Source organism: Aethalodelphis obliquidens, unplaced genomic scaffold, assembly GCF_003676395.1.
Source record: "Aethalodelphis obliquidens isolate GAN/ISIS:26980383/991018 unplaced genomic scaffold, ASM367639v1 scaffold5, whole genome shotgun sequence".
Classification (NCBI taxonomy): Eukaryota; Metazoa; Chordata; class Mammalia; order Artiodactyla; family Delphinidae; genus Aethalodelphis; species Aethalodelphis obliquidens.
Window position 1 is genome coordinate 49,330,802 of NW_020837949.1, and position 14,573 is coordinate 49,345,374.

The window sequence follows — 14,573 nt, forward strand, 5'->3', positions numbered from 1 at the left end:
GGTGTTTCCGGAAGGGGCCGAGTCGGTCCTCCGCGCAGAGGAGGAGGGGTCGGGGAGGGAAAAGGCAGTAGAGAAGGCTACTAGGTTTTTTTTAAGACGAGGGTGGGGGGAGATTATCAAAGTGTTGCTATAAAGACCACCTCCGGGGTTGAGGGGGCTGGACCTCTGGGCTGAAGATTAAGCTCCTCCCAACAGCGTTAATTTCAAAATGCGCGACCGTTTCTCACCTGCCCTGCGCTAAGGCGGGGGCTGGACCCAGTTCCGAGAGTCAAATACGCAGAACTCGAGCCTTCCACAATTCACAGAGCCCTTCTACGCAACTGACGTCAAGCACCACTACTGGCCGCAAGGGGGAGGGGCACGTAGTTGGCGCAAGGAGGTCGTAGAGCGTTCCCGCCATTGGCGGCGGTTAGGGCGTTTACGCAACGGCCTGACGTAGGGGAGGACGCGTTAGTCGGGGGGAAGGTTCTAGAAAAGCGGCGGCAGCGGCTCTAGCGGCAGTAGCAGCAGCGCCGGGTCCAGAGTGGAGGTGCTCCTAGCGGTGTTGTTTCTCGACCAGCGGCAGTTCTCACTACAGCGCCAGGACGAGTCCGGTTCGTGTTCGTCCGCGGAGATCTCTCTCATCTCGCTCGGCTGCGGGAAATCGGGCTGAAGCGACTGAGTCCGCGATGGAGGTAACGGGTTTGAAATCAATGAGTTGTTGGAAAGGGCATGGCGAGGCCGTTGGCGCCTCATTGGAAGTCGGCCATCCGCCTCCGTGGGAGAGCAGCAGCGAAATTGGGCTGGTTTCAGGATGTTTTTGAAGCGGGGTCGTTAGTGGAGGCCTGATTGTACAGCGCTTTCCCCACCCTCAGTCTCCCGGCGCCATTTCCCTTTGCTGGGGGTGGGGGATGGGGAGGTTCCACATGGCGGACGCAGCCCCACTTTAGTGAAAATGGGGCGCGGAGGCAGGAATTCTTACTCCCTTTTTACAGCACGCTGGTTTGGGGGCCCCGGCGTCTCCGCGCTTGAGCGTTTCGGCGGGCCTCGGGTCCTCGCGAGCGGGACTGCGGAGCTTCCCCTCCCCCCTCCCGGGAACCGGATTTGGCGGCCGCCATTTTCATTTCTCTCCTTCCTCGCAGTGTTTTCCTTTTAACTCTCTAAGTTCAACTAGTTTGACTCTTTTAACAAAGACTAGAACTGGTTAACTATTTTTTTTTTCTCGGACTGTTTTCATGCCGTTTCGAGGTGGACTCCTAGTGTCTTGTGAGCTCGGGTCTTTAAAGTCTTGCGCACCTCATTAGAGGCTCGCTCCCTTCCCCTCGATGAAATGGCGCCATTGCGTTCAGGAGCCGCACCGAAGGGCGGGGGGAGGGGGCGGCGTTCTCCAGGGCGGGTTCGCAAGGCTTAGGAGGTAAAACGTATACGGTGTCGGGCCCGGTTTAAGGCGAGCGGTAGTATGAAGACCACATTTTGTTTTCCAGCCCTTGTTTATTTGAGTAACGGTTTTATCTGGGTCTGCGGTAACTAAAAAGGCAGTTGAATCGTAGGAAACTTAAGAAATGAAGAATCAGATTTAGAGCCATCAGCTTACTACCGACTGTGTGGGAGGCCGTGGGGGAAGGAGGTCTGTGGGGGGCGGTATTTGGTTCAGAATCCTTTATTTTCCTGAAGGATTCTCTTTGAAACGTAGTATTTGTATTTTAAATATTATTTTTACTGGGAAATTTAATCTTTACTGGGCAAGACCACAGGTATTTATTAGTGATAAGTTAGAAATCATGATGAAAATGAAATAAAAATGACTTTATAGTTGTACTCTGGTTAAAACATGGTTCAGTCCTTCAATGCGTGTATTGCTATATACAAAACTTTTAGGCTGGGCCGCTATGTTTTTGAACTTTGTCACTTGCTTTTCTCGTTTATGTTTGCAATCATGGTTGATGATTACATTGATAAGCATAAGGTCTCAAGCGAAGGGGGTCTACCTGGGTATTTTCCTTGACCCTAAGCACGCTTATAAAATAACTTTGTTTGTAATCGATAGTGGACAGCGGGTAAGTTTGGAAAATGAGGTAAGTAATGAGTTTTTGCCTTTGTTAGTGATTTGTAAAAGTTGTTGTAGATGTATTTTTTAATCTATTTAATTTATTTGGGTTTTAAAAGGCCTATTAACTGACAATATTTGGAGTAAATAAAATTTGCTTAAGAGTCCAAATATCAGTATGCTAAGTAACTTCTATAATTGTTTTTTAAGTGTCTCAGGAGCTAGTTTGATAATTTGTTTTCAAAATTTTCAGAATCCTGAAAAGTTAACTATAGGGAAAAAACTGAATTGCTTATCGCTGTATTTTCTGAGCTGTTGGGAGAATGTCACGCATGGAGAGAGGAACTTCATAGAACTATGGGTTGAAAGTTGTAATGCTGTTTGATAACAGTTGGTCACGGACATTGTGACTAACTTTCGTTTCTGAATATTCTTAGTTTTTTAACCTAGTCAACTGAAAACAATGACCCAGCCTGCTTTAACTCATAGCCCCAAATACAGAGCTGTTAATGCAACTTATTTGCTTGCTGGTTTGTAAGGATTGAGTTTTCAGCCCAGGCTCTTTTTCTTTTCACATGTGAAAGTTGTTTATGCTGTGTAATTTGCCAGACCACTAAGTTCAACATGGTGAAGTGTAAATTGTAGTACTTTGTAGCTACGGGATAGTCACAGTGGTCATTTAAATATTTTTATGGTTTTGAAAAGTGAGATGATCACAGTGTCTTAACTATGTTTCAGCTTTTAAGCTCAGTAACGGTTCAGATTGTTTCTGTGTTGTCTACATGTCAAAAACTAGCTATGTTAAAACTTTATTAAGTTTTAGACACTGTTAATTATGAAAGTTATTCTGCCTTGGTCAGAAGAGAGGTAAATTTTACGGATATTTTGGTACCTACATTGAACGCTTAAAATTTTCTGTAATGGAGAGTTGGTATATGGGGAGAGAACAATACTAGGTTTTTGAAAATTGCGTTGCATTAGAATCACCACCAGAGGGAGCAACGAAGAGAAACTCACTTTTCAAATAACTGAATCCTGAAATAAATGGCAACTCTTGGTTATAAAAAAGCAACAGTTTTTATATTTTAAAAATTTATATTTAAACGGAATATTTAAAAGTTCTCTGTTCTGGGTTATAGGATTGAATGCAGATTTTGATAAGAATCTTAACTTTTCAGTCACCAGGGAGTAGATTTGCTCCTTTTTCTTCAGAAAGTTTTTTTTAAACTAAGTTATGCTAGATTTGTTTAAAATAATTTAATGTGAAGTAAATTTAGATCAAGCGTTAATGATTTTGAAACTTGTGTAGTTCAGCTGAGGCAATTTTTTTGGTGTAACACAACTAATGCAGTTTAACATATGGTTTAAATTTGATGTAAGTTTTTTTTTTCCCCCCCCAGAAAACTTTAGAAACTGTTCCTTTGGAGAGGAAAAAGGTACTCTGCCAGCAGGTCACCTCATATTTAAGAATTTAATTTCCTGCATACAAAGAGAAAATGTAAATAAAAATTGAAATGATGTTTTCCTTTGCAGAGAGAAAAGGAACAATTCCGTAAACTCTTTATTGGTGGCTTGAGCTTTGAAACTACAGAAGAAAGTTTGAGGAACTACTACGAGCAATGGGGAAAACTTACAGATTGTGTGGTACGTTAAGTGTGGAATTGCTTAGGGATAGTAGTCCTTCAAGTGTTGGGTTTCTCTGTTTAAAATGAGTGAATCATGGAGAAAATCACTTTAAAATTCATATTTATTATTTTAAAATGCTGTAAGTGATGAGATTAAATGGTAACATCACTCCTTTGGATTTAAAGGTAATGAGGGATCCTGCAAGCAAAAGATCAAGAGGATTTGGTTTTGTAACTTTTTCATCCATGGCTGAGGTTGATGCTGCCATGGCTGCAAGACCTCATTCAATTGATGGGAGAGTGGTTGAGCCAAAACGTGCTGTTGCAAGAGAGGTGAGCAAATACATAACTTGTTTGTTCAAACAGTTTTGAGGAAAATTCCATTTCGTTCTTGCTCAAGATTAGAAAGTGACTTTTGAAAGAACAAAGTTATCTGTATTTAGCTCAAGGTGTTTTTGTTTCTTTAATAGAGCTTCGTTGGGTTTCTGTACTTAATTAATTTCCTAGACTTAAGTTATCTCAAAGATTAGGTTCTTATTCATAAGTTGCCTTAGTATTTGGTCATAGGGTAGAAGCCATGTGTGTTACTCAGATAGTGTGACTTCGTTTATGTTTGTGGTTTCTTCAGTCAGGATGATTTTTTCTGTTTCAGGAATCTGGAAAGCCAGGGGCTCATGTAACTGTGAAGAAGCTGTTTGTAGGTGGAATTAAAGAAGATACTGAGGAACATCATCTTAGAGATTACTTTGAGGAATATGGAAAAATTGATACCATTGAGATAATTACCGATAGGCAGTCTGGAAAGAAAAGAGGCTTTGGGTTTGTTACTTTTGATGACCATGATCCTGTGGATAAGATTGTGTGTAAGTGTCCATAAGTGCTAGGGGTGTGGCTTTTTCACATTTTAAGTTTTGAGTATGTTAACACCTAAAACTTTGTTAAAGTAAAGTTTAACTTGTAACTTGGCTAATATTATAGGATGCTGACTTAATGGACTCTGAACTTTTCATTCCAGTGCAGAAATACCATACTATCAATGGTCATAATGCAGAAGTAAGGAAGGCTTTATCTAGACAAGAAATGCAGGAAGTCCAAAGTTCTAGAAGTGGAAGAGGAGGTAACTTCAATTCCATTTTTTTCTTAAGATTTATTTGTATAAGTGTTTGTTACTAACCAGGGTATTTATTGTAGGCAACTTTGGTTTTGGAGATTCTCGCGGTGGTGGTGGAAATTTTGGACCAGGACCAGGAAGTAACTTCAGAGGAGGATCTGGTAAGTCCGTCTTCTAAGTTTAGAAGGGTGAATGTGCTTGAAAACTATGAGTGAGTTTTAATTAGAATCTAGGAAATCCAGCCTAATTTTTAAAAAGTTATTCTTAAGGTCTAATGTAGGTTCTGTCCTGATGGGATATTCTGGTTTGGCTAGGCAAGAGGTAACATTTTAAAAGTCCTGTAGTTATAGTCAAGGGCAAATAATTGCATAGATCCTTTATGGTTTTCAGTTTCTGGAAAAGTTAAGGTACTGCAGCCATCTTAAATTTATGAGGTATTCCTGAATAGTCGGTGGAAATACTGCAGAGGCTTATATGTGTAGGTTTGAAGAGGTCTGTGTCTTTGTTTTTTGCTTTGGGCTTTATATGTAGGTTAATCTGAATTAAAGTAGTGGGGTGCCAACAGAAGTACTGCCCCTGTCCATTGTCATTCCTTTTCATAAATGAATATCTTAAGTGGAGGTTTGCCAAGTGCAAGCCCCAAATCAGGCAGTTATCCTGATGATGAAATGGAATCACATACTTTAGTGTATTTTTAACACTAAAATACAGCATAAAATATACAGTAACACCAGTGTACAGCTTAAGGGGAATGGGTTCCTAATAATTCTTATTCATAGATACTAATAGATAACGTGGAGGAAGGGAGGGTAAGGAATTGAGTGGCATGAACCACAGGAAAATAATCTTCTTTTTCCTGCCCATAACAGATGGATATGGAAGTGGTCGTGGATTTGGGGATGGCTATAATGGGTATGGAGGAGGACCTGGAGGTCAGTTTCTTCTACGCGTCTTAAGGTTTAATCACACTGTGTTGTCCGTTTTTGAGTGTATACATGAAATTTTTCTTAATGTTTTACCTTTTGTAAGGGATTAGGTGATAATGGTTCTGTTATTTGGATTTTTATTCTGATTTGCATCTTACTTGTTGTCAATTATAAAAGGAAAAATATGGTTTGTAGGTGTTTGTACTTTTGCAAAATCAATTGGGTAGATATTAAATGAGAATTTAAAAATGCTGTTTAAAGCTGTCCTGTTGTTTTTCAAGCAAGAGAATTGGAGATAGATGTGATATTTTGTATACTGTTTTCCTGAAAAAGTATAGAAAAGTGGTTACGAGCAAGATCAACATGTAAGGGGAATGTATATAAGAGCCCTGTGTTGTCTTAGCTCTTACCAAGATGAGTCCAGGAGGATAATGTTCCAAAAGTCCCCGAAGGAACTTTTCCAAAACATACACAAGTGTGCTTCTGTGTCTAGCTAAGGTGGTGAGCCACTGTTAAATTTATCAAGTGGTATGTTTTGTTGAAGTACAGAAAAGAGTGATACTTGCTGACAAATGTCTTAATAGAAAGGAACAAGACATTTAAAACTGATCTAAATAATAGGCCTTATTTCTGGTTTTGATCTCATTAGGCATGACTTAGGAGTCACATAAATCTCACTATTTCCAATATTGCTTTGAAATCCAAATATTGATTTGGTTTGAGAAAGATGAGTTTTTGTACTTATTGCAAGCAATCTGAGAATACCAGTTTAAGTTTAATTACATGTGCAAGTTTGCTAATTTCTGGTCCTCCCCCCCATTTCTACTCAGGAGAAGGGTGGTGGGCATTTTATTTAAGAGACATGGTAATTCACAAGGAAACATGAGTTGGGAACTTAATCTTTTGGACCAGCAGGAAGATGTGGTACTTCTACTTTGTTCCATTAGTCTACACATCTTGTCTGCCCCACCCCACCTACAACCTTACACAAAACATAAATAGGATTTCAGGATACCTTCCAGAGAATCCATGATGTGTCTTTAGTTTTAGGGGAGACCTGTGGCATTACAGGTATTTGTTTCTAAAGGTTTTATCCAGTTGTTAGTGGGTAGGCACTCCCCACCCCCAACCGTTTACCAAGGATGGATATTAGAATCTGCCCTTGAGGATTTTAGAGATTTTGTAGAACGAATATCTTACTTAAAAAATACGTGTTTTGGAAAGCTGGAAGTGGGTGTTCAAATGGCATTGAAAATATTAAGTAATTACTTAAAGGCTTATTTTATAATAGGTGGCAATTTTGGAGGTAGCCCTGGTTATGGAGGAGGAAGAGGAGGATATGGTGGTGGAGGACCTGGATATGGCAACCAGGGTGGGGGCTACGGAGGTGGTTATGACAACTATGGAGGAGGTAATAAATTCACCTGCATCTTTATGTGGGAATTTGGATTGGAATTAATGATTTTCAACACGTGAGATTTTTCATTTCATTGTTGTTGATGGTTGTCTTTTTAAAAAAATGTAGAATTGTAGATAGGTGTTTTGCATTTATTCTGATTTGTTTCTGTGGGAATTTTAAGTACTTAGCATGTACCACTGGTTTAATATTTGGTTGTGTTATGGGGTTTATTGTACAGAAATTTCCAAATTTTTTACAGGAAATTATGGAAGTGGAAATTATAATGATTTTGGAAATTATAACCAGCAACCTTCTAACTACGGTCCAATGAAGAGTGGAAACTTTGGTGGTAGCAGAAACATGGGAGGACCATATGGTGGAGGTAATTTATTAGATTTTTCAAATTTGTGATGAAAATATTAAGTGTTCCATGACTTTGAAGAAAGATAACTTTCAAGTTTATTTATGCTTGGGTAACACTTCCCATCAAATACAGTGTTATTGAGAGTAAATTTTTGGGAAAAGAAAAATGTAACATCACTGGGGGGGGATTGTTGTGGTGGGATGTTCAGTGATATAAAATATTTTGGGGTTAGTGAAGTGGATTAGATGTTTTCAGTGGCTTTGGCTGATTAAGAAAAAGCCAGATAAAATTGCTGAGCATATTGCAAGTGGTGTAAATTTTGTATGACTCTTAGAAAGCTAATTTAGTAAATCTGAACTTTTCGTTCAAATCATCGTTGAGAGTTGTTAGTGGGACAGAAATAGATTCCTTATGTTTATGCTGGGTATACTTTCTTAAAAAATCATTTAAATGATCATGGAAGAGAGCCCTCTAAAGGAGAAGCAGTAGTAAAATGTTTTCAAGTTTAAAGGAAAAAATTGAAAAATCTGTGAATCTGGATAATTTAATCTTGAGTTAACGATGCTAAATAGAAACAAGTATGGTCTCTGATCTGCATGTTTTAGGGAGTGTATGGCTGTAAAATAAAATCAACTGTAGAACTTGGGAAATCAAAATAAGTTTGCTTTCTCTTGTTCTAATAATTCTAGGAAACTATGGTCCAGGAGGCAGTGGAGGAAGTGGGGGTTATGGAGGGAGAAGCCGATATTGAGCTTCTTCCTATTTACCATGGGTAAGTAGCTTTTAAGTTTCACGTTATTAATGTCTTGGGAGACCTAGCTGCCAGGAGTTAAAAGCTTTTTAGGATCATGTTATCTTTCCTTAAAATCTGGTTAGATGGATAATTTCATAACCTATTTTTTTTTTACTCTTTACTTCTGTTGAAACAGGCTTCACTGTATAAATAGGAGAGGATGAGAGCCCAGAGGTAACAGAACAGCTTCAGGTTATCGAAATAACAATGTTAAGGAAACTCTTATCTCAGTCATGCATAAATATGCAGTGATATGGCAGAAGACACCAGAGCAGATGCAGAGAGCCATTTTGTGAATGGATTGGATTATTTAATAACATTACCTTACTGTGGAGGAAGGATTGTAAAAAAAAAAAAAAAAAAATGCCTTTGAGACAGTTTCTTAGCTTTTTAATTGTTGTTTCTTTCTAGTGGTCTTTGTAAGAGTGTAGAAGCATTCCTTCTTTGATAATGTTAAATTTGTAAGTTTCAGGTGACATGTGAAACCTTTTTTAAGATTTTTCTCAAAGTTTTGAAAAGCTATTAGCCAGGATCATGGTGTAATAAGACATAACGTTTTTCCTTTAAAAAAAATTTAAGTGCGTGTGTAGAGTTAAGAAGCTGTTGTACATTTATGATTTAATAAAATAATTCTAAAGGAAATTGTGTAATTATAGACTTTTTATTTTAAATAAGTTAAGGAGTGGGTAGTATAATTAAGGTCCATTGCAAAGCTGTTGTTATATTTGTGTAAGATAAATGCTGGTCAGATACAAGTGTGTTGTCTGCAATTCATCAGGATTAAATTATCTAGATAACTTAAGGGATATCTCTGCAAGGAGAAACACCTTTTTAGATCTTTTAGATGCTGCTTCTTCAATGCAAGGAAAGGAAATAACCCCAGCGAGGTACTCTTCAGGGATACAGGTCTAGTACAAGAGAACTCTTGACGGCTACTAAGTTCAGCCAGTCTTAAGAAACTGTGCTGTTTCTACAAAGCTTTAACTACAGTAGTTTATAAGGATGCCAACGAAAGCTGAGGGTGTAGAGCAAAATAGTTCTAAGCTTCAGTTAAACTTCTTTAGGTAAGATCTCATTTACTTTTCCTTTCTTAATTTTCCTCCCCAAAAGATAAACTAATACTCTTTAATGGTCTTTCAGTATAGTGGTTCTCATGTAGTTTAACATAGCTATAAATTGAGTTTAACAATTTATAAACTCAAGAGAATAATTTTATAAACCCTGTTTTCCAATCTGTCATTTACTTAAATTATTTTGGTTGTTTTTTTTCCCCTTTTTTTCCTTCTTTCCCATCCCCCTCCCCCTCTATGAAGATTCAGGTGCTTAACATATCATTTTTTTCCCTGCTGGAATTTTAGCATTGATATGAACCATGGACACGTATATTCTGCTGCCACAAAGACTAAAGTGCTTCATTTCAACAGCTGAGGCAAGCCAAGTGATCATTAATAAAGCTTTTCTTGGTTCCTTCAGTGGTGTTGGTAGTGAAATGGTAGGTAAAAGTTAGGCTGCAAGTTGAATGAATCATGAAATTTCCCATCGTTACACCCTTGTGTATTCACATTTCTTGGATCAAGCGTTTTGAGTGAACTAGGGATTTTTTTTTATTAAAAATAAAGACGTTTTGTTCTTCTGTTATTTTGATACGGTTCTAGCTTTACATGCTTATCAGGATCAGGCTAAGGAGAAGGTAGGGCAAGATGGTTAAATCTACTTTCAGATAATTTATATTTATGAATAAAAGTGTCTACATTATAAATCTTGTATATATCCAATTCTAAATACTTAGGTTTAAATGTGGTAATTCTTTCCCAATCCCTAACCTATAGGAGAGACGTAGGTTGGCTGCTGAAGTTTCATTTCTTAGATGTCATCAGAGATTGATTGCCTGGCTTTATTGCCTTTTCAGGAATGTGATAATCAGGGCATATTCTACTGTATGCACCTGTGAGTCTTCTTTGATCCTAAGACCACCACTGAAATTATTTAGGTTCTTTGGACAAACATGATAAACTTCTTCAGATACTTTTTTTTTCCTTTGGCAGGAAGGTGTCTTGCTGCAGGTAACTAATGAAGAAGTGGTCAACCACAGAATCTTCAAGAAATAAGAAATTCTGTACCATCTGAAAGTAGTTCTTGTTGGTGCCTTCATTTTAAAAAGCACTCTTTAAGATTAAAGGGAAATGTTTTCTGATAAAATAACAGACTTCATTTAGTACAGGTTCTTAATATAAAACAATTACAAATTGAGTATTGTTTGTAACAGAGTAACATCAGTTCAGCTAGAGAGAGAAATGTATCGTGTTTTGAATTAGGTTTTGTGAGTAGACAGATTAAAATTCTATTTTAAATATAAAGTTTATTAAAATAAATACTTTTGTATTCAAATACTTGGTGTAATGTTTACACATAAAATGTGAATCTTGTTCTATGAACATTAAGTTGTCTAAAGGATTGCCATCCACTAGATTTCTAAAGCAGTTTCACAAAGCAATGCATATTGCCATTTTCCTTTCAATATGGATAGACAAACGAGAAAAGCACTGTGGACATTATTGGCTGTCCCTAATAAAATGCCATTCTTTATACACTGTATATTCAGCGTTTGAATAATGCTACAGATTTCTGGCTTTGCCTTGTATGTTTAACATTGCTGGTGGTGTTTTAAAAGTCATTACAGATTCTAACCAGCTAAAGTGGTCCAACCAAGTTTAAGTGGCTATGCAAAAGGCACTGAGACAAAATCTGTCATTAGTTTCTTTCAAATGTGAATTAGCTCTGTTTCGTTATACACTTAGTATCAGGTGGTTGTCTTGAAGGGTTAAACGTGGTGGATAAAATTTAATAGCAAGCAGTGAGTTTCTTACTTGGATGTTCACCTGAAATGATGAAAAACCAGAAAAATAGTAGGGGACAAAGTAAAGTTGACTTGTTCTAACTATCTCTTTTGGTTTTGATACGAGGTATCTCACAGGTAAGTCAAACTAATGATGGCTAACGGAAGATGGGCTTTGCATCCATTGTCAGCTATAAATTTGTTTACATTTGGCTGTGGATTTACTAGGAAAAAATAATTCTTAATGTCTTAAAAATGTCTAGCTCTTCAAAGAAGTTAACTTCTGAAGATAAATCAAGTTGGTATAATACAACTCTAAAATACCCAGCATTTAACACTAGCACAAATAGGGGAAGACATCTGTATTACGTATTGACGAGGCGAAATGACATAGTTTATTGAAACATGCAATAGGTAATGTTGAGTATTTTGTGTGTGTATATGTTGTGTGTGTTGAGCTGCTAATTTTCTTTTAGAAATTGAGATTTAAGGACGGTTTTGTTCTAAAAGGAAATATTTTAGAGAACTTAAAATTTTCACCTCACTGTTTTTGTAGGTCAGCAGTTTGGAAACAGCTTAGCTGTGCGATTTCTAGCTGAAACTTAGGGTTGTGTGTAAGTCAGGGAAAACATGACTTGGGCTGGAATATTTGAATCCAAAATGGCCTGCTGACAGGACTGAAGGTTGGTACTGGCTATTTCCTTTACCCATAGTGAAGCAACAAAAGAATCTTCAAAATACAACCAGTGTTTTTGTAAGTTATCGTGTGATCACAGTGTGGGAGGGGAGGGTTTTACTCACATGACAACCAAAAAGCACGATATTGGGAGCCATCTTGGGGGATGGCTCCCATACCTGGAGTGTTTTCCTCTTTGGTAAAAGCTTTTGAAATTGGATCTTCTGTGTGGTTTTCAGTATTGCGATTAAGTGCATGAGTATGTTAAAGTTGGTCTGAAGTGATTCTTAATATTTAAAAGTACTGAGGCAATTAAGGGAGGCTTTAAAAGAATCGTGTACTTGGTTCCTTAGTAATGACAATTACTAGTTCAAACGTGTGGATATGTGGTGCCTTTGCAGAAGGTAGAAAACATTACTAATCTCAGTATACCCAAAGTGTGTGTGTACATTGTGGCTTAGTTATATTTTAAATCAGTCTAAAGTTTGGAACAAATATTTTCAGGTGGTATACCCAATGATTTTTTTTTTTTTTGGCGGTACGCGGGCCTCTCACTGTTGCAGCCTCTCCCGTTGCGGAGCACAGGCTCCGGACGCGCAGGCTCAGCGGCCATGGCTCACGGGCCTAGCCGCTCCTCGGCATGTGGGATCTTCCCGGACCGGGGCACGAACCCGTGTCCCCTGCATCGGCAGGCGGACTCTCAACCACTGCGCCACCAGGGAAGTCCCCCTACCCAATGATTCTAATGCTGCTCTGCTATTACTGCAACTAAACTATTTAAGTGAAAAATATTTAAATTCTTAAGCACTAATATGTACTCCATAGGATGACTTTGTTCGCTTTGTTGTTCTGGCAGCTGGGCTGACTTCTTAACTGCTCCTGTATTCTAAAGGTCAGTGCTGAACTGGAGCCAGCCTAGAAATGGAACCCAGATATCCAAATCATATTGAGCACACGTTGCTTGAAGATTACACGCAATAGTTCTATTTCCCTGTGAGGATTTCATCATGGCCTGTTGTTAGCTACGGAAAGTAAATAAGGTTTTAATAGGAAAAGGACAAATGAGATGCTGAGCGCCTGTCGGAACCAGATTTCACTTTTAATTCTCAACTGATGTAATTCTATGACAAAGGGATGATTTCAGGAATAACAGTATTTTCTATAGGTAAGGAAGGTAAGACTGCTTTTATGTTGGGAGTAGCAAAAAATGTAAGTTTGGGCCAGTCCACTGAAATCAGGAGGGAAAATGATGCCTAGCAAAAAACATGCTTCAAAGAGGCTGAAGGCCAGTTATACAGACTACCAGATTTACAGGTGTAAACACTGCTGATCTTACCTAGTTCTGTGGGTCCTTTTGCGGCTACAGTCTGTATTTAAACCCCCAAACAAATACTTAGAGACACTTGGGAACTTAAGTTTATCATCCTCCTAACCTTGATTGATGGAACTGTTTTTCAATTCAAGTAAGTCTTGACTGTTTATCCATGTCTTGTTCAGATTAGCTGAAGAGTGATTTCACTATTTAAGGAATGGGTCAGATAGCTAACAGCTGTTCAACAGTCAGTAAAATTAAAATGCATATGGTTTCCATTAGAACTTGACATTTTGATCTGTTTATAAAAGCTTGAGAATCAAAATTTCTCAACACTCCACCTATTCCTTTCAACTGATAAAACCTGGCTTTTTTTTTTTAAGACTACTGAACTAGCAGAATATTCAATCTTGGTGTATCTTAATCTGTAAGTAGGGAGCTTAGGCTAAAATAGTGGTGTGAAAATTTCACTGCTGACATCAGTGATGGAAAGCAGTCTGGTATTTGTTCAAAGGGACTGTCCAGAAACTAGACTATGGCAAATGAGATGAAACTGGCTGGTGAAAGCTGCATTCGTTGACCTTTGGTCACTAGTGCACCAAATACCTCATGGATCTCAAATTTTCAGTTGCTGCGAATGTTTTGAATCCCAGCTGTCTCTGCTGTGCGCCTCTTTTTTGCCCGTTTGATGTTCTGGATATTTTCAGGGATTGGGGAGAATGCTGAGCCTGACAAGAGCAAGCACTGAAATTGAGCAAATTGGGATACCTGCAGTTTCAAAACTTATAATTGGTTGTGGCATTTTACATTGTATGTAGACTTGAAAGAATGTGCCTTGAAGCTCTGTATTTAAGAAGCTAAGACATCTGAGGTGGGCTCCCTTGCAAAAAGCCAGCCTGTCACCATTGAAAAAGTGGTTATTGCACAAAACTGGTCAGAAGAGCGACACTTGCATCTAGAAGCATTTTGCTACTACGTGGGGCTTGGAACAAATTGCTAGCTCCAATTTAAAGTATAAAGGTTTACTATAAAAACCCACACCCTGCATTTCTGTAACCCAAAATAACTTTGACTTGTGACATTTACGTTTTGGGGCAGTTATAACCGCAGAAAACATCTGACAACCTTGATTCTAATTTTGATATTAGACTATTCATGTTAATGTTCTCAAACCGTGACAGGGCAGTTGTCTTCAGAAAATTCTTGAGGTTTCAAGTGCCATTCCTATTGTCCTTTTTATCAAATGGCTGTCTTTTTGCCTCTGAATATCTTTCATTTTGCTTCAGTATTTTCATTTCTTTACAAAGTCTGTGCTTATCATCCCTTAGTGGTGGTCTGAGTTCTTGTAGGGCCTCCTGTACATTCTTGATTAAATCTTTACATATTTAAGCAAGTTAGGGTTTTTTTTGGTGTGAGCTGTCAGTGTTGTAGATGTGGAGCTATCCCTACAGGCTGGCTTTTACTGTCAGGGAATTAGTCCTATTTTTGTATATGCAGGCAACTCT

The 14,573-nt window shown here is 38.3% G+C and overlaps 1 protein-coding gene across 7 annotated transcripts; it reads left to right on the forward strand.

Annotated features, from left to right (window-relative positions):
• The first annotated feature begins 454 nt into the window (after positions 1–454).
• On the forward strand, positions 455–10,753 carry HNRNPA2B1 (heterogeneous nuclear ribonucleoprotein A2/B1). 7 transcript variants are annotated; one of them, XR_003431969.1, is made up of 13 exons: positions 480–674; positions 3,427–3,462; positions 3,560–3,670; positions 3,838–3,984; positions 4,304–4,514; positions 4,667–4,768; positions 4,843–4,923; positions 5,632–5,694; positions 6,980–7,099; positions 7,347–7,469; positions 8,141–8,223; positions 9,603–9,673; positions 10,290–10,753. XR_003431969.1 is itself a non-coding variant. In XM_027102351.1 (12 exons), exons 1-11 carry the CDS (start codon positions 669–671, stop codon positions 8,200–8,202), a joined length of 1,062 nt encoding a protein of 353 aa, XP_026958152.1. In that variant the 5' UTR covers positions 455–668; the 3' UTR covers positions 8,203–8,223; positions 8,381–10,632. The 7 variants fall into 7 exon arrangements, 5 of the variants coding, with proteins under 5 accessions (XP_026958152.1, XP_026958154.1, XP_026958153.1 ...); XR_003431968.1 differs by having other exon boundaries at positions 9,603–9,736; positions 10,290–10,679; XM_027102351.1 differs by having other exon boundaries at positions 455–674; positions 8,381–10,632.
• The last annotated feature ends 3,820 nt before the right edge of the window (positions 10,754–14,573 follow it).

What these genes read in the sequence shown, in the direction of transcription:
- HNRNPA2B1 (XM_027102351.1), top strand. An exon ending in TTCCTTTGGAGAGGAAAAAG is followed by an intron (nt 3,463 to 3,559) that starts GTACTCTGCCAG and finishes TTTCCTTTGCAG; the next exon opens with AGAGAAAAGGAACAATTCCG. An exon ending in TAACTTCAGAGGAGGATCTG is followed by an intron (nt 4,924 to 5,631) that starts GTAAGTCCGTCT and finishes TGCCCATAACAG; the next exon opens with ATGGATATGGAAGTGGTCGT.